General features: G+C 45.2%; 1 protein-coding gene across 2 annotated transcripts in view; it reads right to left on the bottom strand.

The window, feature by feature from the left end:
• TRPM3 (transient receptor potential cation channel subfamily M member 3) overlaps nucleotides 1-24,523 on the bottom strand; it is a 552,760-nt gene that overhangs the window by 3,085 nt on the left and 525,152 nt on the right. For both annotated transcript variants that reach the window (XM_082252764.1, XM_082252765.1), the window contains one exon: nucleotides 2,221-2,353. In XM_082252764.1, coding sequence (XP_082108890.1) covers nucleotides 2,221-2,353 — 133 coding nt within the window. The remainder of the gene's footprint in view (nucleotides 1-2,220; nucleotides 2,354-24,523) is intronic.

Genomic DNA, 24,523 nt, shown 5'->3' with positions numbered 1-24,523 from the left:
CTTGCTGACCTGTAGTCAGGTGACAAAAATTTGCTAAGGAAAACATAGTCTATGAAAAAAAGTTATATTCAGTGCCTGCAAAATCATAAGATGAGTACTGGTCAGGACAGGCAGGTTCACAAGACAGCCAAAGATTAGGTCAAGAGCCAATCAGACATACTTTAATGCAAGCAGAGTTAAATTCAGATAGGTGAGCAATGATAGGTTGGGTTCATAATGAGAAAAGAATCAGGAAGTTCAGATATTGATACACAATTTATATTTGTCACACATTGTCACAACATTGCAGGAATGCCTAAACCTAAATAAGTTGCTGGACCGATAAATTGTAGCAAATGGCGTAGGTGTGCATCCTAGGGCTCAGTTCACACTGGGGCAATCTGTCAGACGACTTAGTCTCCTGACAAGTCGCACCCTATTCAGTGCAATGGAACCGTTGTAATTGGGGTGACTTAAGCTGCTCCAACTTAAAAAAAAAAGGTTCCTGCACTACTTGGGGGTGAATTCAGAGTGACTTGTATTGACTTCTGTTAAAGAAGTCATGCTGTGCGATGCGGCGTGGCTTCAAAGTCAGGCGTCTTTGAAGCCCAGCTAGTGTGAGCCGATACTAAGACCAGCAGAAAGTTATAGTACAGATATGCTAGCAATAGAGATAAAAATACAAACAACTGAGATGTAACTCTAAACCCTTTGCAGGAAGCCTGGGACAGAAACAATTCAACAACCTGAAGAAGGTAAATGAAAATCTCTGATTTATGTAGTTTGATGTAGCACATCTCCTCAGACTGGGTTCACATATCTGCGAATTGGATGCGGGTTTCCTTGCATCCAATTTGCATGACATACGAGTGTGAGTCAGTTCACACAGGTCCCGGGCAGCAATGGAGCGAATTGCAAAAGGGTCCTATGCATGTTTGGGTCTGATTCAGGTGTGAATTCAGGCAAAAATTAAAGCCTGAATCACACCTGAACCATTGAACAGACACACGCCGGACCCCAGGCAAGAACCCACCCATGTGATCCCGGCCTTATAGTTACTCATTCCTTTTATAAGGGATGGACCAGAAAAAATGTCGAATCATACATTGTAAATCTATCTATTAAACTGGCCAAACAAGATAATTTGAAACAGCTAGACATTTAGGATAAGTGAAAGAAAAAAGATCAATAGTAGTAATTTTTTCCCTCCCAGTAGATTGCTACTCTAATCCTACTCAATTGCAAGGCTATGGCCACTAGATATGTGCAATTCGTTTTGTTAGAAATCAAAATTCAGATTAAATTTTCATTATTTGGAGATTGTATTTGAATTCCCAAATCACAGTAGTAATACATTTAAACTAAAATAAATGAAAATGAAATTAATTATCTGAATTTGAAAATGAATTCAAATTAAAAAATAAATTTTTATTCAAAATGGAAAAATATTTCAATATATACAGTAAGGTATAAACTAGAAATAACATGACGATTCCTACTTAGGCTGCTTTATAGAATAGAATAGAATAAAAAAGAAGAGAATAGAATAGAAAATAAAAGAGTAGAATAAAATATAAAAGAATAGAATATACTAAAACTGAATAGAATTATATAGAATGGAAAAAAAGAATAGAATAGAGTGGAAAGGAGTTTAATAGAATGGAAAGGAATCAAACAGAATAGTATAGAAAGGAATAGAGTAGAATAAAACAGAATTGACTATAAAATAAAAAGAATAGAATAGAATAGAAAAAAAATGTAACAGATTAAAATAGAATAAAATAGAAAGAATATAGCTGTTTTTAAAAAATTGAATTTCGAAAATAATAAAATAGCATAGCCTAGAATAAAATAGAAAGAATATAGCCATCTTCCAAAATTCAAATTTCGAATAGAACCAGCTATTCTTCACGATGACTTGTGATCAATTCAATATTTTCTATTCAAATCAGATTAGAATACTTGGAATCCATTGGAAAATTTGATTCTGGTCGAAAACTAATAAACTAAACAAAACAAAAGTAAACACATTTCATTATGAATGCAACAAAATGAAATTAGTAACTTAACGAATCAATCCAAAATGAAACAAATATTTTCATTCTGCACATGTCTAATGGCCACTGGTATTTGATACTTCCGTGTCTGATCTAAGTCAACTTTTCCCTAGAAACAGGTTTGTTTTATGATAAATTGTAATAATAGCTACTGTTAGGAAGCAATAGAAAACCACATACAAACCTTTCTGCTGTGACTCTTATTCTTTCATCATTAGAAGAGTTAAACCGGTCATCTTTTTCTCGGAAATACTCTTCTATACACTGTTCTTCAAAATCATGTACTTTTTTTAGTTCATCCTCTGTTATAAATAACTCTGTTGGAGGGACAAAACACAAAGAGTATTATGTTGGTCTATATAAATCTTCTGCCATACTGTTAATGTCCATTTCATGCTGAACATGTTGCAGATGATAAAATATAGTAAATTTGCTATAAGTGTTTGACATTTAATGTGTACTGTTTTTTATGGCTTGCAATATTTTTATGTCACACTAAGAACAGGACAAAGGAATATGAAACCACAAGACACTTAGATTTTATTCACAAATCTTTAACACAAGAGTAAGTATCGTTCAGCCACATGACTATAATTTTTAAATCTCTTTGTGCTTAACTAAAATAATCAATGTCACAGTTGCTCGTGCTATCAACTGAACTATGAAGTCATCAAATGGCTGGTGCCATAACTGATCACAAGTGCAGCATCATGGCAACTTCAGGAAATTGGACACGGGCAAACAAGAGAACCCCTCATACGTAAAGTGAATGGAAAGCCAATAAGATATGATCATACAATAGCTTCTGTTAAATAAGGACATGTGCCCCACTGCACATGTTTAATTTACAAAAATGCAGATTCTACCTTCTTTCACAGATCCTCCCTGCACTCACATGACTCCTCACCTCACACCTCTTCTGGGCTGACACATACAGCGGGAGGGGCAGAGAACTCTTGCTGATGTCAGCCTTGATAAGAGGAAGAGAGGAGGAGAGTGGCGAGCACATGTGTGTCGAAGGCGCTGTGAAATAAGGTAGAATGAACATTTTTTTAATAAAACACATGCAGTGGGGCACATGTCTTTATTAGTGTTGAGCGAACACGGACTGTATTATTCGTGTTCGTACCGAATAATTGGATTTTTTGTACCCGAACACGGACACGGACACTTTACTGTATGTTCGGGTAAAAATCCGTGTTCGGTCGTTTTATTTCCGGGTTTTGCATGCTTTGGCGCTCTTTTCATGGCGGGCTTTCAACAGCCAATCAACAATCGTTTAACTGGTGTGCCTTAAGCCATCCCAGCCATGCCTGCAAATGTCTCAGTAGCTGTGATTGGCCGTCTGAAGCATGTGACCAAGTCTTTATAAGTTCGAGGCAGCCGCAGCGGCGTCATTATGCTGCTTAGATTCAGGGACAGAGAGCACACATCAACGTGCTGGCTGCTGATTAGGGAAAGATAGGCAGGAAAAAACCATTTGTGTCCGGATAGAATTGAGGGACAGGTCGGAGTGTTTAGGCAGGGCGAGTTGTAGGCATTTTAGGGATAGAGTCTGCTGAATTATATAGGGTCAGTGTCTTCTACAAACTACAATCGATATTGCTGTGTGGGGGGTGGGGTGAATCTGCACTCAATCCTGATCTACGATCTCTTCTCAATCCTGTTAGGGACAGAGTCTGCTGAATTTTAGGGAAACTGTGTTCTACAAACTACAATCGATATTGCTGTGTGGGGGGTGGGGTGAATCTGCACTCAATCCTGATCTACGATCTCTTCTCAATCCTGTTAGGGACAGAGTCTGCTGAATTTTAGGGAAACTGTGTTCTACAAACTACAATCGATATTGCTGTGTGGGGGGTGGGGTGAATCTGCACTCAATCCTGATCTACGATCTCTTCTCAATCCTGTTAGGGACAGAGTCTGCTGAATTTTAGGGAAACTGTGTTCTACAAACTACAATCGATATTGCTGTGTGGTGTGGGATTGGAGATAGGCAGGTGTCAGTGATCCACATCCATTTTTCTGTGTGTGAGCTGCAGTGAACACAATCTTTTTGGGCTGCAGTGAACACAATCTTTTTGGGCTGCAGTGAACACAATCTTTTTGGGCTGCAGTGAACACAATCTTTTTGGGCTGCAGTGAACACAATCTTTTTGGGGTGCAGTGAACAAAATCTTTTTGGGGTGCAGTGAACACAATCCTTTTTGGTGTGCAGTGAACACAATCTTTGTGGGGTGCAGTGAACAAAATCCTTTGTGGGGTGCAGTGAACACAATCTTTTTGGGGTGCAGTGAACAAAATCCTTTTTGGGGTGCAGTGAACAACATCCTTTTTTGGGTGCAGTGAACACAATCTTTTTGGGGTGCAGTGAACAAAATCCTTTGTGGGGTGCAGTGAACACAATCTTTTTGGGGTGCAGTGAACACAATCTTTTTGGGGTGGAGTGAACAACATCCTTTTTGGGGTGCAGTGAACAAAATCCTTTTTGGGGTGCAGTGAACAAAATCATTTTTGGGGTGCAGTGAACACAATCTTTTTGGGGTGCAGTGAACACAATCTTTGTGGGGTGCAGTGAACACAATCTTTTTGGGGTGGAGTGAACAACATCCTTTTTGGGGTGCAGTGAACAACATCCTTTTTGGGGTGCAGTGAACACAATCTTTTTGGGGTGCAGTGAACACAATCTTTGTGGGGTACAGTGAACAGAATCTTTGTGGGGTGCAGTGAACAAAATCTTTGGGGGGTACAGTGAACACAATCTTTGTGAGGTGCAGTGAACACAATCTTTGTGGGGTGCAGTGAACACAATCATTGTGGGGTGCAGTGAACTCAATCTTTGTGGGGTACAGTGAACACAATCTCATACTGAAGGTTTGAGGGTGCTGCCTGTTCCATACTCCCCCTACTCCTCATCTAGCCTTTTAGGGGTACAAACAATAGTAATTGGGGCCTAGTGTGGTTGTGTACGTGTGATATACATACACTTTTTTGGGATCATATTTTCTATTCCGCTATTTAATCAAAAACCTTTGGGGATCAGTTAAATTGGGGGATAGTCTGTGTTGGTACGTGTGAGAGAGATCCACCTTTCCAAGTTGTTGGGGTTCATCTCATACTTCTGAAGGTTTGAGGGTGCTGCCTGTTCCATACTCCCCCCTACTCCTAGCCTTTTAGGGGTACAAACAATAGTAATTGGGGCCTAGTGTGGTTGTGTACGTGTGATATACATACACTTTTTTGGGATCATATTTTCTATTCCGCTATTTAATCAAAAACCTCTGGGGATCAGTTAAATTGGGGGATAGTCTGTGTTGGTACGTGTGAGAGAGATCCACCTTTCCAAGTTGTTGGGGTTCATCTCATACTTCTGAAGGTTTGAGGGTGCTGCCTGTTCCATACTCCCCCTACTCCTAGCCTTTTAGGGGTACAAACAATAGTAATTGGGGCCTAGTGTGGTTGTGTACGTGTGATATACATACACTTTTTTGGGATCATATTTTCTATTCCGCTATTTAATCAAAAACCTCTGGGGATCAGTTAAATTGGGGGATAGTCTGTGTTGGTACGTGTGAGAGAGATCCACCTTTCCAAGTTGTTGGGGTTCATCTCATACTTCTGAAGGTTTGAGGGTGCTGCCTGTTCCATACTCCCCCTACTCCTAGCCTTTTAGGGGTACAAACAATAGTAATTGGGGCCTAGTGTGGTTGTGTACGTGTGATATACATATACTTTTTTGGGATCATATTTTCTATTCCGCTATTTAATCAAAAACCTCTGGGGATCAGTTAAATTGGGGGATAGTCTGTGTTGGTACGTGTGAGAGAGATCCACCTTTCCAAGTTGTTGGGGTTCATCTCATACTTCTGAAGGTTTGAGGGTGCTGCCTGTTCCATACTCCCCCTACTCCTAGCCTTTTAGGGGTACAAACAATAGTAATTGGGGCCTAGTGTGGTTGTGTACGTGTGATATACATACACTTTTTTGGGATCATATTTTCTATTCCGCTATTTAATCAAAAACCTTTGGGGATCAGTTAAATTGGGGGATAGTCTGTGTTGGTACGTGTGAGAGAGATCCACCTTTCCAAGTTGTTGGGGTTCATCTCATACTTCTGAAGGTTTGAGGGTGCTGCCTGTTCCATACTCCCCCTACTCCTAGCCTTTTAGGGGTACAAACAATAGTAATTGGGGCCTAGTGTGGTTGTGTACGTGTGATATACATACACTTTTTTGGGATCATATTTTCTATTCCGCTATTTAATCAAAAACCTCTGGGGATCAGTTAAATTGGGGGATAGTCTGTGTTGGTATGTGTGAGAGAGATCCACCTTTCCAAGTTGTTGGGGTTCATCTCATACTTCTGAAGGTTTGAGGGTGCTGCCTGTTCCATACTCCCCCTACTCCTAGCCTTTTAGGGGTACAAACAATAGTAATTGGGGCCTAGTGTGGTTGTGTACGTGTGATATACATACACTTTTTTGGGATCATATTTTCTATTCCGCTATTTAATCAAAAACCTCTGGGGATCAGTTAAATTGGGGGATAGTCTGTGTTGGTACGTGTGAGAGAGATCCACCTTTCCAAGTTGTTGGGGTTCATCTCATACTTCTGAAGGTTTGAGGGTGCTGCCTGTTCCATACTCCCCCTACTCCTAGCCTTTTAGGGGTACAAACAATAGTAATTGGGGCCTAGTGTGGTTGTGTACGTGTGATATACATACACTTTTTTGGGATCATATTTTCTATTCCGCTATTTAATCAAAAACCTTTGGGGATCAGTTAAATTGGGGGATAGTCTGTGTTGGTACGTGTGAGAGAGATCCACCTTTCCAAGTTGTTGGGGTTCATCTCATACTTCTGAAGGTTTGAGGGTGCTGCCTGTTCCATACTCCCCCTACTCCTAGCCTTTTAGGGGTACAAACAATAGTAATTGGGGCCTAGTGTGGTTGTGTACGTGTGATATACATACACTTTTTTGGGATCATATTTTCTATTCCGCTATTTAATCAAAAACCTCTGGGGATCAGTTAAATTGGGGGATAGTCTGTGTTGGTACGTGTGAGAGAGATCCACCTTTCCAAGTTGTTGGGGTTCATCTCATACTTCTGAAGGTTTGAGGGTGCTGCCTGTTCCATACTCCCCCTACTCCTAGCCTTTTAGGGGTACAAACAATAGTAATTGGGGCCTAGTGTGGTTGTGTACGTGTGATATACATACACTTTTTTGGGATCATATTTTCTATTCCGCTATTTAATCAAAAACCTCTGGGGATCAGTTAAATTGGGGGATAGTCTGTGTTGGTACGTGTGAGAGAGATCCACCTTTCCAAGTTGTTGGGGTTCATCTCATACTTCTGAAGGTTTGAGGGTGCTGCCTGTTCCATACTCCCCCTACTCCTAGCCTTTTAGGGGTACAAACAATAGTAATTGGGGCCTAGTGTGGTTGTGTACGTGTGATATACATACACTTTTTTGGGATCATATTTTCTATTCCGCTATTTAATCAAAAACCTTTGGGGATCAGTTAAATTGGGGGATAGTCTGTGTTGGTACGTGTGAGAGAGATCCACCTTTCCAAGTTGTTGGGGTTCATCTCATACTTCTGAAGGTTTGAGGGTGCTGCCTGTTCCATACTCCCCCTACTCCTAGCCTTTTAGGGGTACAAACAATAGTAATTGGGGCCTAGTGTGGTTGTGTACGTGTGATATACATACACTTTTTTGGGATCATATTTTCTATTCCGCTATTTAATCAAAAACCTCTGGGGATCAGTTAAATTGGGGGATAGTCTGTGTTGGTACGTGTGAGAGAGATCCACCTTTCCAAGTTGTTGGGGTTCATCTCATACTTCTGAAGGTTTGAGGGTGCTGCCTGTTCCATACTCCCCCCTACTCCTAGCCTTTTAGGGGTACAAACAATAGTAATTGGGGCTTAGTGTGGTTGTGTACGTGTGATATACATACACTTTTTTGGGATCATATTTTCTATTCCGCTATTTAATCAAAAACCTTTGGGGATCAGTTAAATTGGGGGATAGTCTGTGTTGGTACGTGTGAGAGAGATCCACCTTTCCAAGTTGTTGGGGTTCATCTCATACTTCTGAAGGTTTGAGGGTGCTGCCTGTTCCATACTCCCCCTACTCCTAGCCTTTTAGGGGTACAAACAATAGTAATTGGGGCCTAGTGTGGTTGTGTACGTGTGATATACATACACTTTTTTGGGATCATATTTTCTATTCCGCTATTTAATCAAAAACCTTTGGGGATCAGTTAAATTGGGGGATAGTCTGTGTTGGTACGTGTGAGAGAGATCCACCTTTCCAAGTTGTTGGGGTTCATCTCATACTTCTGAAGGTTTGAGGGTGCTGCCTGTTCCATACTCCCCCTACTCCTAGCCTTTTAGGGGTACAAACAATAGTAATTGGGGCCTAGTGTGGTTGTGTACGTGTGATATACATACACTTTTTTGGGATCATATTTTCTATTCCGCTATTTAATCAAAAACCTCTGGGGATCAGTTAAATTGGGGGATAGTCTGTGTTGGTACGTGTGAGAGAGATCCACCTTTCCAAGTTGTTGGGGTTCATCTCATACTTCTGAAGGTTTGAGGGTGCTGCCTGTTCCATACTCCCCCTACTCCTAGCCTTTTAGGGGTACAAACAATAGTAATTGGGGCCTAGTGTGGTTGTGTACGTGTGATATACATACACTTTTTTGGGATCATATTTTCTATTCCGCTATTTAATCAAAAACCTTTGGGGATCAGTTAAATTGGGGGATAGTCTGTGTTGGTACGTGTGAGAGAGATCCACCTTTCCAAGTTGTTGGGGTTCATCTCATACTTCTGAAGGTTTGAGGGTGCTGCCTGTTCCATACCCCCCCTACTCCTCATCTAGCCTTTTAGGGGTACAAACAATAGTAATTGGGGCCTAGTGTGGTTGTGTACGTGCGAGATACATACACTTTTTTTGATCATATTTCCTATTCCGCTATTCAATAAAAACCTTTGAGGATCAATTGAATTGCGGGATAGTCTGTGTCGGTACGTGTGAGAGAGATCCACCTTTCCAAGTTGTTGGGGTTCATCTCATACTTCTGAAGGTTTGAGGGTGCTGCCTGTTCCATACCCCCCCTACTCCTCATCTAGCCTTTTAGGGGTACAAACAATAGTAATTGGGGCCTAGTGTGGTTGTGTACGTGCGAGATACATACACTTTTTTTGATCATATTTCCTATTCCGCTATTCAATAAAAACCTTTGGGGATCAATTAAATTGCGGGATAGTCTGTGTCGGTACGTGTGAGATCCACCTTTCCAAGTTTTTGGGGTTCATCTCATACTTCTGAAGCTTTGAGGGTGCTGCCTGTTCCATACTCCTCCTCCTCCTCATCCATCCTTTTAGGTGTACAAACAATAGTAATTGGGGCCTAGTGTGCTTCTGTACGTGTGAGATACATACACATTTTTTGATCATATTTCCTATTCCGCTATTCAATAAAAACCTTTGGGGATCAATTAAATTGCGGAATAGTCTGTGTCGGTACGTGTGAGATCCACCTTTCCAAGTTTTTGGGGTTCATCTCATACTTCTGAAGCTTTGAGGGTGCTGCCTGTTCCATACTCCTCCTCCTCCTCATCCATCCTTTTAGGTGTACAAACAATAGTAATTGGGGCCTAGTGTGCTTCTGTACGTGTGAGATACATACACATTTTTTGATCATATTTCCTATTCCGCTATTCAATAAAAACCTTTGGGGATCAATTAAATTGCGGAATAGTCTGTGTCGGTACGTGTGAGATCCACCTTTCCAAGTTTTTGGGGTTCATCTCATACTTCTGAAGCTTTGAGGGTGCTGCCTGTTCCATACTCCTCCTCCTCCTCATCCATCCTTTTAGGTGTACAAACAATAGTAATTGGGGCCTAGTGTGTTTCTGTACGTGCGAGATACATACACTTTTTTTGATCATATTTCCTATTCCGCTATTCAATAAAAACCTTTGGGGATCAATTAAATTGCGGGATAGTCTGTGTCGGTACGTGTGAGATCCACCTTTCCAAGTTTTTGGGGTTCATCTCATACTTCTGAAGCTTTGAGGGTGCTGCCTGTTCCATACTCCTCCTCCTCCTCATCCATCCTTTTAGGTGTACAAACAATAGTAATTGGGGCCTAGTGTGCTTCTGTACGTGTGAGATACATACACATTTTTTGATCATATTTCCTATTCCGCTATTCAATAAAAACCTTTGGGGATCAATTAAATTGCGGAATAGTCTGTGTCGGTACGTGTGAGATCCACCTTTCCAAGTTTTTGGGGTTCATCTCATACTTCTGAAGCTTTGAGGGTGCTGCCTGTTCCATACTCCTCCTCCTCCTCATCCATCCTTTTAGGTGTACAAACAATAGTAATTGGGGCCTAGTGTGCTTCTGTACGTGTGAGATACATACACATTTTTTGATCATATTTCCTATTCCGCTATTCAATAAAAACCTTTGGGGATCAATTAAATTGCGGGATAGTCTGTGTCGGTACGTGTGAGATCCACCTTTCCAAGTTTTTGGGGTTCATCTCATACTTCTGAAGCTTTGAGGGTGCTGCCTGTTCCATACTCCTCCTCCTCCTCATCCATCCTTTTAGGTGTACAAACAATAGTAATTGGGGCCTAGTGTGTTTCTGTACGTGTGAGATACATACACTTTTTTTGATCATATTTCCTATTCCGCTATTCAATAAAAACCTTTGGGGATCAATTGAATTGCGGGATAGTCTGTGTCGGTACGTGTGAGAGAGATCCACCTTTCCAAGTTGTTGGGGTTCATCTCATACTTCTGAAGGTTTGAGGGTGCTGCCTGTTCCATACCCCCCCTACTCCTCATCTAGCCTTTTAGGGGTACAAACAATAGTAATTGGGGCCTAGTGTGGTTGTGTACGTGCGAGATACATACACTTTTTTTGATCATATTTCCTATTCCGCTATTCAATAAAAACCTTTGAGGATCAATTGAATTGCGGGATAGTCAGTGTCGGTACGTGTGAGAGAGATCCACCTTTCCAAGTTGTTGGGGTTCATCTCATACTTCTGAAGGTTTGAGGGTGCTGCCTGTTCCATACTCCCCCTACTCCTCATCTAGCCTTTTAGGGGTACAAACAATAGTAATTGGGGCCTAGTGTGGTTGTGTACGTGTGATATACATACACTTTTTTTGGATCATATTTTCTATTCCGCTATTCAATAAAAACCTTTCTAGGGCAAGATCTTAAATTACAGAAATATGAGGAGACCGTCAAATAAGGGCCGTGGCCTGGGTCGTGGTGCTGCTGGTAGAGCTCCTGTTGCAAGGAGAGGACATGGTCGATCTGTGCCAGCTACACGCACAAGTGAAACACCTTCCTCAAGTGTGAGTAGGCGACAGAACCTGCATCAGTATTTGGTAGGGCATCAAACGCCCCTAGAAGTGATGAGGCCAGAACAAGTTGAGGCGATAGTAGATTGGTTTGCTGCTGACAGTGCCTCCAGTTCCTTCACATTGTCTCCCACCCAGTCTACTGCAGAAAGGTCAGAGTTGGCACCTGCAGCCAATGTCCAACCGTCTTTCACCTCACCCCCTTGCAAATCAGGCCAGCAGTCTGAGCCCCAAGCCATACAGCAGTCTCTTATTCTTTTTGAGGACTCTGTCAGCAGGGTTTCCCAGGGCCATCCACCTAGCCCTGCCCCAGAAGTGGAAGAGATTGAGTGCAGCGATGCCCAACCACTTATTCCTCAAGATGAGTACATGCAAGGATCATCGCAGCACGTCTCCGATGATGACGAAACGCAGGTGCCAACTGCTGCGGCGTTCAGCATTGTGGAGACCGACAAGGAGGGCAGGGGTGAAGACTGGGTGGAAGATGATGTGGAGGACGATGAGGTCCTCGACCCCACATGGAATGAACGTCATGCAGGTGAACTGAGTAGTTTGGAGGAAGAGGCGGTGGTCGCACAGAGCCACCAGCACAGCAGAAGAGGGAGCAGGGTGCAGAAGCGGAGCGGCCGTGCCCTAGACACTACGCCCGCTACTGCCCAACGCAGCAAGGGAACGAGCGCACCAAAGTCAGCTCAAAGGAGTTCTCTAGCGTGGAAGTTCTTTAGAAAATGTGCTGATGACAGGACACTAGTGGTTTGCACCCTGTGCAATCAGAGCTTGAAGCGAGGCATGAACCTTCTCAACCTGAGCACAACCTGCATGATCAGGCATCTAAGTGCAAAGCACGAGCTGCAGTGGAGTACACACCTTCAAAACCAAGAAACGTCTCTGGCTCATCCTGCTTCCTCTTCTGCTGCAGTCTCGGCCGCTCCAGCCACATCTGTAGTGATACCGGCACCTGCCACCCCGCAAACAGACGATCTGTCAGCAACACCACCACCTGGGTCACCAACAACCATCTCCACAATGTCCCGTGGAAGCGTTCAGCTTTCCATCTCCCAAACACTTGAGAGGAAGAGGAAGTACCCCCCTACCCACCCGCGATCCCTGGCCCTGAATGCCAGCATTTCAAAATTATTGGCCTTTGAAATGCTGTCATTCCGTCTGGTGGAGACGCACAGTTTTAAAAACCTTATGTCGGTGGCTGTCCCACAGTACGTCGTGCCCAGCCGCCACTACTTTTCCAGGCAAGCCATCCCTTCCCTGCACAACCAAGTGGGGGAAAAAATCAGGTGTGCACTGCGCAACGCCATCTGTGCCAAGGTCCACCTAACTACGGATACGTGGACCAGTAAGCACGGTCAGGGGCGTTATATCTCCCTAACGGCACACTGGGTAAATGCAGTGGCGGATGGGCCTGAGGCGGATAGCAATTTGGCGCATGTCCTTCCACCACCGAGGATTGCAGGGCGCTTCAGTTTGCCTCCTGTTCCTAACTCCTCCTACTCCGCTTCCTCATCCTCTACCGCCTCCTCATCCGGACAGCGTAACACCTTCACCACCAACTTCAGCACGGCCAGGGGTAAACGACAGCAGGCAGTTTTACAACTTGCCTGTTTGGGGGACAAACCACACACCGCGCAGGAGTTGTGGAGGAGCATGGAACAGCAGACAAATGAGTGGTTGCTGCCAGCGAGCCTCAAGCCCGGCCTGGTGGTGTGCGATAACGGGCGAAATCTCATAGCAGCTCTGGGCCTAGCCGGTTTGACGCACATCCCTTGCCTGGCGCATGTGCTGAATTTGGTGGTGCAGAGGTTCCTTAAAAACTACCCCGATATGTCAGAGCTGCTGCAGAAAGTGCGGGCCGTTTGTGCGCACTTTCAGCGTTCTCACCCTGCTGCTGCTCGCCTGGCAGCGCTGCAGCGTAACTTCGGCCTTCCCGCTCACCGCCTCATATGTGACGTGCCCACAAGGTGGAACTCCACCTTGCACATGCTGGAAAGACTGTGCGAGCAGCAGCAGGCCATAGTGGAGTTTCAGCTGCAGCACGCACGCGTGAGTCGCTCTGCGGAACAGCACCACTTCACCACCAATAACTGGGCCTCCATGCGAGACCTGTGTGCCTTGTTGCGCTGTTTTGAGTACTCCACCAACATGGCCAGTGGCAATGACGCCGTTCTCAGCTTAACTATCCCACTTCTATGCCTCCTTGAAAAAACAATTCGGGCGATGATGGAAGAGGATGTGGCACAGGATGAGGAGGAGGAGGAGGATGAAGAGGTAACATTTCCAAGGCTTTCAGGGCAGTCATTCGCAAGGGGCTCCGAGGGTGGGTTCCTGCACACGCAAACGCCAGGGACGCAATTGTCCAGCAGGGGCACAGTTCTGGAGGATGAGGAGGATGAGGAGGAGGAGGAGCTGGAGGAGGAGATGGAACCATGTTCACAGCAGGGTGGCACCCAGGCCAGCTCATGGCCATCACTGGTGCGTGGCTGGGGGGATACAGAGGACACGGACCATACACCTCCCACAGAGGACAGCCTTTCGTCGCCTCTGGGCAGCCTGGCACACATGAGCGATTACATGCTGCAGTGTCTCCACAACGACCGCCGAGTTGCCCACATTCTAACTTGTGCTGATTACTGGGTGGCCACGCTGCTGGATCCCCGTTACAAGGACAACGTACCGTCCTTAATTCACTCACTGGAGCGCGATCGCAAGATGCGCGAGTACAAGCGCACGCTGGTAGACGCCATGCTGCTGGCATTCCCATCTGACAGCGGGGCCACAGTGGAAGCACAAGGCAGAGGAGGAGGAGGAGGAGGTCGCCAACGCAACCAGGGCACCGCCAGCACCTCAGAAGGCAGGGTTAGCATGGCCGAAATGTGGAAAAGCTTTGTCAGCACGCCACAACAAACAGCAGCACCAGCAGCTCAGATGGAACGTCTTAGCAGGAGGCAGCATTTTACCAACATGGTGGAGCAGTATGTGTACACACGCCTACATGTAGTGAATGACGGGTCTGCCCCCTTCAACTTCTGGGTCTCCAAATTGGGCACATGGCCTGAGCTTGCCCTTTACGCCTTGGAGGTGCTGGCGTGCCCTGCAGCCAGTGTATTATCTGAACGGGTATTTAGCACGGCTGGGGGCGTTATAACAGACAAGCGCAGCCGCCTGTCCAGAGACAATGTGGACAAGCTCACGTTCATTAAAATGAACCAGGCATGGATCCCACGGGACTTTTCCGTACCTTATGCAGAATAGCAATGGATACCGACCTTACCCACCCATTGTTCCATTTTTGCTCTTTCTCACTCTTTTGGGGTGTACCCTCATTTAAAATTTGTGAAAAGAAGCAGTGTTGGCTACCTCGTCCTCCTCCTCAGGGCCAGATTAATGTAGGGTCTATTGGAGCTGCAGCTCCAGGCCCCTACCTTTTATATAGGCCCCGGGTTGGCCATATTCACTGTTACCGCTCTTCTGTCACTTGTAAACACAGAAGTCTGGCTTCTATGCTCGCTTCCCCAGGCAGCACCCTCAGAACCTCCCCACACAGCGTGAAGGCCGGACAAGGAGGGACAGTTGGCGATGCATGGATGTGTTTATGGGCTTCAGAGACAGCATCCCATGTTGAATTAGGCATGCATGGCTGCACCCTTCCTCCTCTGGGTGCATGGCAAGGCACGGCCCTAAGGCCCTTCAAAATCCTCAGCACCAAGCCCATGATGCTGTTAATCCGGCCCTGGTCCTCCTCCACCGCCGCTTCCACCTACACCGCCCATAGGTGTGCGCAGCCTATTGCATTAAGGTGTGCACCCCAAAGTTGAAATACACATGCATGTGTTTGCCAGCAGGGAGAGTAATGTATCGGGGCCATGTACCTGTAGGCAAGGAGAAATAGAGCAGAGCAGGTCCCAGGGAGATCTTTCCCATCTCCTCACTGGCAATGCTATGTGCCCTAGGTGATTAGGGTGTGCCCAGGCACACCCAGCACACCCTGTGCGCACGCCTATGTCACCGCCACATCCACCACCACCTCAACCTCCCTCCTACTCCATATGGGCCTCGTCCTTCAGAGATGAAGAAGAACATTGTTTTATTTTTCTGTTTTTTTTTGTTGTTTTAAGTTATTTCCCTATCCACATTTGTTTGCAGAGCACTTGCCATGCTCTTAATTACGTTTTGCTGCCATTTGCAGCACTCTAGCCCTTTCCTTTGGTGTTTTAGAGCCATTTTAGTGCCTTAAAGTTCGGGTCCCCATTGACTTCAATGGGGTTCGGTGTCCGGGAAAAGTTCGGTTAAAGTCCGGGACACGGACCCGGACTTTTTTTTAAAGTTCGGCCGAACCCGTCGAACACGGACATCTAGGTGTCCGCTCAACCCTAGTCTTTATTTAACTGAGGCTATTGTATGATCATATCATAGTTTTTTAGCATCAAGATGGGAGGGGAGAGCTGCAGATAGCTGCGGATGATGGAGGCATGTAAACTGACCACCGTGTCAGGGCCCAGCAGTCATGATAAACCGTGGTCAGTTTACAGGGGGAGGGCAGAATTAGGCAGGATCAGCCAGGTATTTTATATGATATCGGGGGCCAAATTACACAGCACAGGCACTGTGCTGTATAACATGCTTTAAGCGAACAGGAACCATTTTTATTTTTTTTTATTTTTAGGGTAACAAACATTTTAAGCCTGCCTCAGTTTTGTAGCAAACAATACTACGAGTGGATCATAAGAAAACAGAGGGGACCAATGTACTCTAATATACTCCAAAAAAATGATTTTACAATAAGTCTAGTCTTGTTTTCTTAAATGTTATAGGACACAGTATGAGCATTCAGGTACAAATTCAGGGGTGGACAACACAGAAAATGAATGTCCAACAGGCCCACAAAAGCCAATAGGTTAACAGAGAGGGCTCAACAGAGTCTACAGAGCCCCCTGAAGAAGCGCATCACCTAAAGCCTAAACAATCACCCGGTAAAACCTGATAATCTGAGAAACAGATGCATGATGCCTTAAAGTCCCATAGGGAACTAGCTGATTTAATTAAGTGTGCTCTGATGGGAAAAGAAGGAACCTTGACCTTGAGTATATAGCCTTGAGTGATAGAATACCAATTCCACCTGGATATGGTGGACTGGGAAGCAGGTTGTCCCTCACCAGAACCTTCAGGAATGACAAAGAGAGCTAAACCTTTGTAAGGAAGCTGAAGCCAAGAGATAGACTTAAATATGATATACCGCATCCATACAACCCCTTTGGAAGAAAAGAAGCATTGGGCCTCAGAACAACCTTATCCCTGGGTTTAGGGTTCATTACAGGTTAAAGTAGTAATAACCCTCAGCATTTTTTTTTAGTTTAACACATTGAGCACAGTCAAATAAACATTTCTCAATAAACTGTGTTAAAATTCCAATACCAGTGCTGTCAGTTTACAACTTTCATTGCTGCTTGCTCCAGTTAAAAGAGAAGTATGGGCTTTTGAAAAAAAAAAAAAAATGATGCTCACCAAGATGGATGCAGCATCGATCCAATGCTGCTTCTGTCCCCCGCCAGCTATAAGACTGAGAACTGAGCTATCAAAGACCACCAATTGTTTGAGTCTGAGCCCTTAGTGAGCAGAAAGCTGGTGTGTGTCCGGAACCTGGTGCAGGTCGGATCCGTAATCCAGAAGCATGCAAAGTAAGAGGAAGTATGACCGCACTCCGTTTGGTAGTTTTTTTCAAATTACCTTTACCTTTACATCTGCTTGTACACTGTCTGTCTTTATTTGATCTTACTTGAAGAATAAAGGAAACACTTTTTGATTTGAAAAAAACTACCAACCGGAGTGCGGTCATACTTCCTCTTACTTTGCAGGCTAGGTCATCTGCCAGTTAAGGCATGTGGGTGGATCCCGACTGTAAAGTCAGGGTGTTTCTCGAGCCTGGCTTGGCTGAGTGATGTCAGCCGACAGTGGACTTAATCCCACTGTCGGCTAGAAACGGGTCACAGGACTGCAGAACAAACTGCACTCCTGTGATCCACAGGAAAGGTATAGCAAAAATATCTTTGGCTATACTTCTCCTTTAACAGTGGACAGTGCAGTCTGTTAGCTTGGAGGAGGGAGGAGTAGGGGAGTGTCTTGCCATTCTAGTCCATGGGGGGTGTATGTTTCTATTAATGCACACAGTGTTGGAAGACACAACTCTAGTCCCTGCATGCAAGGGTGACTCCATAGGATGTTGCAAGAGAAAGGAACAACTTTGAAACAGGAAACCTGAGGCAGCAGTTGTGGCATCAGCTTTAACTGAAACATAGCTCCTATTAAAACATAAAGAAGCTGCATACTCAGCAAGGGATTTAATCAGCTGTTAAAAGTGTCTAAATATCACTTTAAGGCCACCAATTCAGAAACTCACCCTGCAGAAGTTATGACAATGGAAAAAAAGGCAACCTTTCGATCTAGGATAGACAAAGGAATACCCCTAATAGGTTCAAAAGGTGGTTTTCGGAAACTTGACAGAACCAGGCTGAGATCCCACAGAGGCACTAGGGAAAGTACAGGTGAATGACATGAGTGGCATCCTGCAAAAAGGCCTCCACAAGCAGTCTTTCAAAAAGAAAGGTTCAAAAAGAACCTCTAAGACGGAGATTTGACCCTTGATGGTACTCAAAGCGAAACATTGATCCAGAACAAACTGGAGAAAAGATAGGATTCAGTACATTGAGTACTTTCAGGGATGAAGTCATCAAAATAAATATTTCTTCTAGGTGTGATAGACTTTGCATGAATTCATAGCTTTCAAGAGCATAGGGATAACTGAATCCTACAGACCCCTGTCTCTCAGGACCTAGACTTTAACAGCCAGCAACTTGAGAAGCAGAATGACAAATTAGTCCCTGGGACAGAATATCTGGAAGATCTTTTGGGTCTGCCAAAAGTCTGACAATCTGAGTACCATGTCTTAGTTTAGTACAATGAGAATCACTGGAATGCCCTCCATCTTGATCCTCTGAAGTAAATGATGAAGGATTTTTGGAGGAGGGAAGGCATAGATCAGGTTGAACTGATTCCACAGAGTCACCAGAGCATTCACTGCAAAGGGTAGAGAATCCCTGGACCTGAAGACAAACCTGATCAGTTTGCTGTTGAACCTGGAAGCCAAGAGATCCACACCCCCCACCGGTGACAGAGGTTTTAAAACACCTTGAAATGAAGGGACCATTCTCTGGAGTCCAGACATTGATAACTGGAATGTGTGCTGCAGACAGGGCTAGGACATGAAGCTCTGCCCAAGCCAGAATTTTGTTGCCTTTTCTTTGAACTGCAGGGCTTCTGGTTCTACCTTGATGATTGATGTATGCTACTGCTATTGCATTGTTCCAGCAATTGCAGGTCAAATGACCTTGCAATGGTCAAGCCTTGCAGGGACAAGAAAATCATTTTTAGTTCCAGAATATTGACTGGGAGACAAGCTTCTTCCAGGTACTAAGTCCCCTGTACTCAGAGGGTATCCATGGCTTCTCCCCAGCCCAACTGGTCAGCATCCTTTCAGACCAATGGGAGGAAGGATTTTCCCATTTTCAGTGCCAGACTTGTGCCCTAAAATAATAGAATGAGCCTTCCTGTCCCAGGGATTAGTTCAGATTCCTGGGATTCTTCATCGCTCCACTCATAGAGGACATGTCGACATCATCAAGTTGTGTAATTGCATCCATACACTGAATGCACACAATTAAAGTGGACCCTGCAATAAAATGCAAAGTCACACTATTTAGGTATCATGCAGGAACATTTTTTCACAATGTTTGGGTTGAGTGAGAAGACTGGAGGCCAAGGTCGAAGATAAGTATCTTTTTTACCTGGGGGGCAAGGTCTGCTTTAGGGCATGTTGCCTTTTTTTTTAACCCAGTGTTTATAATTAGGTAGTCAATGAACAAAAAAGGGGTCAAGGGGAGGAAATTGCCCCTCTAGGTTATTCCTTGCCCTCCTCATCAGGGGCAGACTGTATCGGGATGTCTCAGGTTGTCTTGGCTTGGCTCAGATAGGCGGGCAGTCTCCTCTGGGCTGGGCTCGGCCAGGCTCGGGCAGGAGGGGCAGGCCAGCAGTGATGTAATGGCACCGCTTGGTGCCTTTTATGAATCACAGCAATAGCCAGGACTGGCTGGGGAGGCGGGATTGCTGCCTGTCGTTGCCAGGAGCCTTGGTGCAGGGTATTAGTGTAGACTCCACTGTGATGTGTGACTTCCATCAAATCACTACTATACAGAGAAGTGAGCAAATGGAAAGCATTATAGGAGACTTTTCTATTCCCTATGATGACCATGAATGATCATTACTGGGGAGTCATGTACGCAGTCTCTAACCATCTTCTGTATCCTGTCTGCAGTCTCTGACCATCTCCTGTATCCTGTCTGCAGTCTCTGACCTTCTCCTATATCCTCTCTGCAGCCTCTGACCATCTCCTGTATCCGGTCCGCAGCCTCTAACCATCTCCAATCAGCAGTCTCTGACCACCTCGTGTATCCTGTCCTGCAGGCTCTGACCCTCTTCTGTATCATGTCCTCAGTCTCTGACCATCTCTTGTATCCTGTCCGCAGTCTCTGACCCATTCCTGTATCATGTCCGCAATCTCTGACCAACTCCTGTATCATGTTCGCAGTCTCTGACCAACTCCTGTATCACGTCCGCAATCTCTGACTGTTTGAGTTTACAGATGAAGGGGTGGATCTTAAACAGGAAGGGGTAGGAAACATTTAGTTGGGGGGGGGGGGGGTGTCGGTTTTTCGTCTTGCCTAGGCAGCACAAAATCAAAATACACCACTGTCTGTATCCCTTTAGATGTGATTTCCCTTAGAGAGTATCTCACCAAAATTTTGTTTCAGGAAATCCACAAAATCTGATTTATATCTCAGTGCAGACTTCTGGGAAAATCAGCAAGCCAATTGCACAAACAGAAAAAGACAGATCTGGGGTAGCCATATTTCATTGCATTTTACCAAAAATTACAGAGCTGCAGATTGAAAAGGATAGGTAATTTTTAATAACCTTCAATTACAAGATGACTTGTGTCGCAATTGTATGTGGTATAATAATTTTTTTTTTTTTATTTACTTATTTTTTTCCCCACAAAAGTGGAACTACCCTTTAACGTACATGTTGTCCTAGTAAACGTGATCATAATGTACACTAAGCAGCGCAGGCGGCTTCACAGAAGAGTGAGGACAAGGTCAGAATGATTATTATCTGAGAGATATTCTCTCACTGTGCCATGTGTGACACCTGGCACTCAGATCCTGCAGAAATGTAATCCTCTGACATAGAAAAGGGATTCTTCCTGTTTGGAGATTATTCAATTAACTGATGTATGATGACAAATGAATAAAGCTACTTTCTCTTCTGAATGATCCACTTATTTTATTAAACAGTTTGTCTATTATGCTATATTAATATTACTTTGTTAGGGAGTGCCGACTTTCACATGCTGTTCTGAATACTGTAAATGAACAAATTAGAATCTTCAAAAGCCGACAGTACAAATGTGCCTTTTGATATAAAAAGGGGGTATCAGAATACATAAAAAAGAGCATTAAAAAGAAAAAAGCTGTTTTTTTATGTACTTTTTGTATGTACTTTTTGTGTTTGTATATTCACACATGTTGCATGCGGCTTTTTGCAGACCACATAAGTGCTGACAGCTTACTTTTTAGATGACCTATTATCAGAATACAGAATTTTCACTTATGATTTGGTTTTCATGGTGCTGTTTGAAGGAATAATATATTGTATGTTCAGTGTGTACACATTTAGGTTATTACTGTAAAGTCCTGATACTTGGTATGTAAATACTTGTTCTTTCTAACTAGGATATAAATGAAGGAAATAAGGAGATAGCCTCAAAATATGTAACCAATGACAACATACATATTTCTGTTCTGACAGAGTCTCTTTACATTTGCTTTTATTAAGCATTCTTTTAGTGATGTGTAATAATATAATGTGCATATATTAATTTGTAGCGCAGCCATGAACCATGATCACATATTTGGAGCTGATTTTCACTTAGTGGTCTGAAAAAGGCTAATCATTTTATGGTCATTTTCATTATAATAAAGTCATAATTTCATAGAAGGAAGTTCATTTTTAGGTGCTTGGTAATCATCCTTGTCAATACCCCCACCTCCCTGCTACCACAGGAAGGTCCACTTTTTACATTGAAAAATGAATATGGGACAGTGCTTTACAAAAGTTGTTGAGATGTTCTTCAACTTTCTATTCCCTGGGAAAGTGAAAATAACGGAATTTTTGTAAAATCTTACCTGTAAAATTCCTTTCTCTGAGTCCTCCGACAGTCGCCGCCCACTTCATATTCATCACAATGGGGTTATGACCTTTGCTCCGTAGGAGTAGCTAGGCAACAGAATATGTTAGTATTAAAGCTTTTAACATATCCCACCCCCAGGGGGTGGTCCCCTCAGTCTATAACCCTCCACTTCCTGTATCCAACTCAGTTTCAGTGGAATAGCAGTAGAGTATATAACCAACAACCCCAAAAGAGGGGCGGGGGCGCGACTGTCGGAGGACTCAGAGAAAGGAATTTTACAGGTAAGATTTTACAAAAATTCCGTTTTCTCTTACGTCCTCCGACAGTCGCCGCCCACTTCATATTCATGACAATGGGGACGTCCCAAAGCAGTGCAAACATGAGGGGTGGGAAACGCAGCCGCGCCTAAGGCAACGCCGTCTCCACATCAGAGAAAGGAACCTTACCAAAGGAAGGAAACCAGCTGGGCAATGAGAAAAAAACACTCGCTCAACAGGAGCAAGAACCCAGGGAAAAACAAATAATCCCAAACAGCCAAGGAGCCCGCAACAAAGGCTCTAGGGAACTGCCGCACTAAGAACCTTGCGGCCAAAGGAAGCATCCGCCGATGCCTGAACATCCACTCTGTAATATTTTGTGAAAGTGTGTACGGTCGACCAAGTCGCCGCCTTACACACCTGGGCCACAGAGGCCCCATGACGACAGGCCCAAGACGTACTCAGAGATCTGGTAGAGTGCGCCTTCACAGGCACAGGGGGGACTTTCCCCTTCAAAGTATATGCTTGTTCAATGGTCTGTCTGATCCATTTGGCGATGGTAGAAGCCGACGCCGCCATGCCCTTCCGAGGACCCTCTGGAAGGACAAACAAGGAATCCGATTTGCGAAAGGATTCAGTTGATTTTAAGTAAACCCTAATCGCCCGGACAACATCCAAAGAGTTCAGCTGCACCTCTTTCGGATGTTTAGGCTTCGCGCAGAGCGAAGGCAAGACAATGTCCTCATTGAGGTGAAAATCCGAAACCCTCTTCGGAAGAAAAGAAGGGTTAGGTCGCAAGACAACCTTGTCCAAGTGCACGACCAGATACGGAGACTTGCAGGACAAGGCTGCCAGCTCCGACACTCTACGAGCCGAGGTAATTGCCACCAAAAAGGCGACCTTCTTGGACAACAAGGACAGCGAGATCTCCCTGATCCTTTCAAAAGGAGCACGCTGCAACACGGACAGAACTAGATTCAAGTCCCAAGGGGGTAGAGGGTCCCTCCTAGGAGGGATCAGATGCCGTACCCCCTGCACAAAAGTGCTAACCAAAGAGTTCGATGCCACAGGACGTTGAAAAAGAACGGCCAACGCAGACACCTGACCCTTGATTGTAGCCAGCGCCAAACGCTGGTCAACACCCGTCTGAAGGAAGGACAACACCCTAGACAACGAATAAGTGTGAGGTGGGAACCCCCTGGACTCGCACCAGGCAAAATAAGCCTTCCAAGTACGGTAATAGACCTTCCCCGAGGAAGACTTCCTCGCATTGATCAAAGTGTGAATGACCTCAGGGGAGAGACCCCTGTTCTTCAGGACCTCGGCTTCAACAGCCAGGCCGTCAAAGCCAGCGACTGTAAAGCAGGATGGAAGATCGGCCCTTGCGACAGGAGATCTTCTCGAAGAGGCAGACGCCACGGGGCGTCGATCGCCAGATTTACGAGGTCTGCGTACCAGGACCGGCGAGGCCAGTCTGGTGCCACAAGAATCACCGTGGTTGGTTCCGAGTGCAACCAGCGAAGGAACCTGGACAGCAATTGAATCGGTGGAAACGCATATATCAGCCGGTATTGATGCCACGGAGCAACCAACGAGTCTGACGCGTCTGCCCGAGGATCGCGCGACCTTGCCACAAACCGTTCCACCTTGTGGTTCAGATGAGACGCGAACAGGTCCACCTCCGGGAGACCCCACTTCGCGCACAACATCTGGAAGACATCCGGGTGAAGGGACCATTCCCCCTGGTCCAGGGTCTGACGGCTCAGATAATCCGCCTGCCAATTCTCCACCCCCGGAATGTGAACTGCCGATATTGCCGGGACGTGCGTCTGGGCCCAAGACAGAATGTTGGCCACTTCCCGAGCCGCTCGGGCACTCCTGGTGCCCCCTTGGTGGTTGATGTAAGCCACCGCCGTGGCATTGTCCGTCTGCACCCGAACCGGACAGCCCTGTAGTCTGTCCGTCCAACGTCGAAGGCAGAGGTGTATCGCTCGCATTTCCAGAATGTTGATCGGAAGGGAGGACTCTTCCTCCGACCAAGTACCCTGGGCGGAAAGCACTCCCAGAACACCACCCCAGCCCGACAGGCTGGCGTCCGTGGTGATCACCGTCCATGTCAAGGGACGAAAGGACTTGCCCCCCGACACCGACGGGGACTGGAGCCACCACAGAAGATCCCTTCTGGTCCGAAGACTCAACGAGATCCTAAGATCCAAGGATTGCGGTCGGCCGTCCCAGCAGGACAGAACCTCCGCTTGGAGACCCCGCGTGTGAAACTGGGCGAAGGGAATCGCCTCGAAAGCCGAGACCATCAATCCCAGACACCGCATGCACGTCCGAATGGACGAGGATGGAGCGTCCCTGAGGGACCTGACATCCTCCTGAAGAGTCCTGAGTTTGTCTTCCGGTAGGAAGACCTTTGCCTGGACAGAGTCCAGAATCATTCCCAGGTAGGGAAGACGAACCGACAGGCACAGTGTGGACTTTGGAAAGTTCACCGTCCAACCAAACTCCT

This window comes from Pelophylax lessonae (genome assembly GCF_965119305.1).
Source record: "Pelophylax lessonae genome assembly, chromosome: 1".
Lineage (NCBI taxonomy): Eukaryota > Metazoa > Chordata > Amphibia > Anura > Ranidae > Pelophylax > Pelophylax lessonae.
The sequence above is the reverse complement of the archived record's forward strand: the minus strand, read 5'-3'. Positions and strand labels throughout refer to the sequence as shown.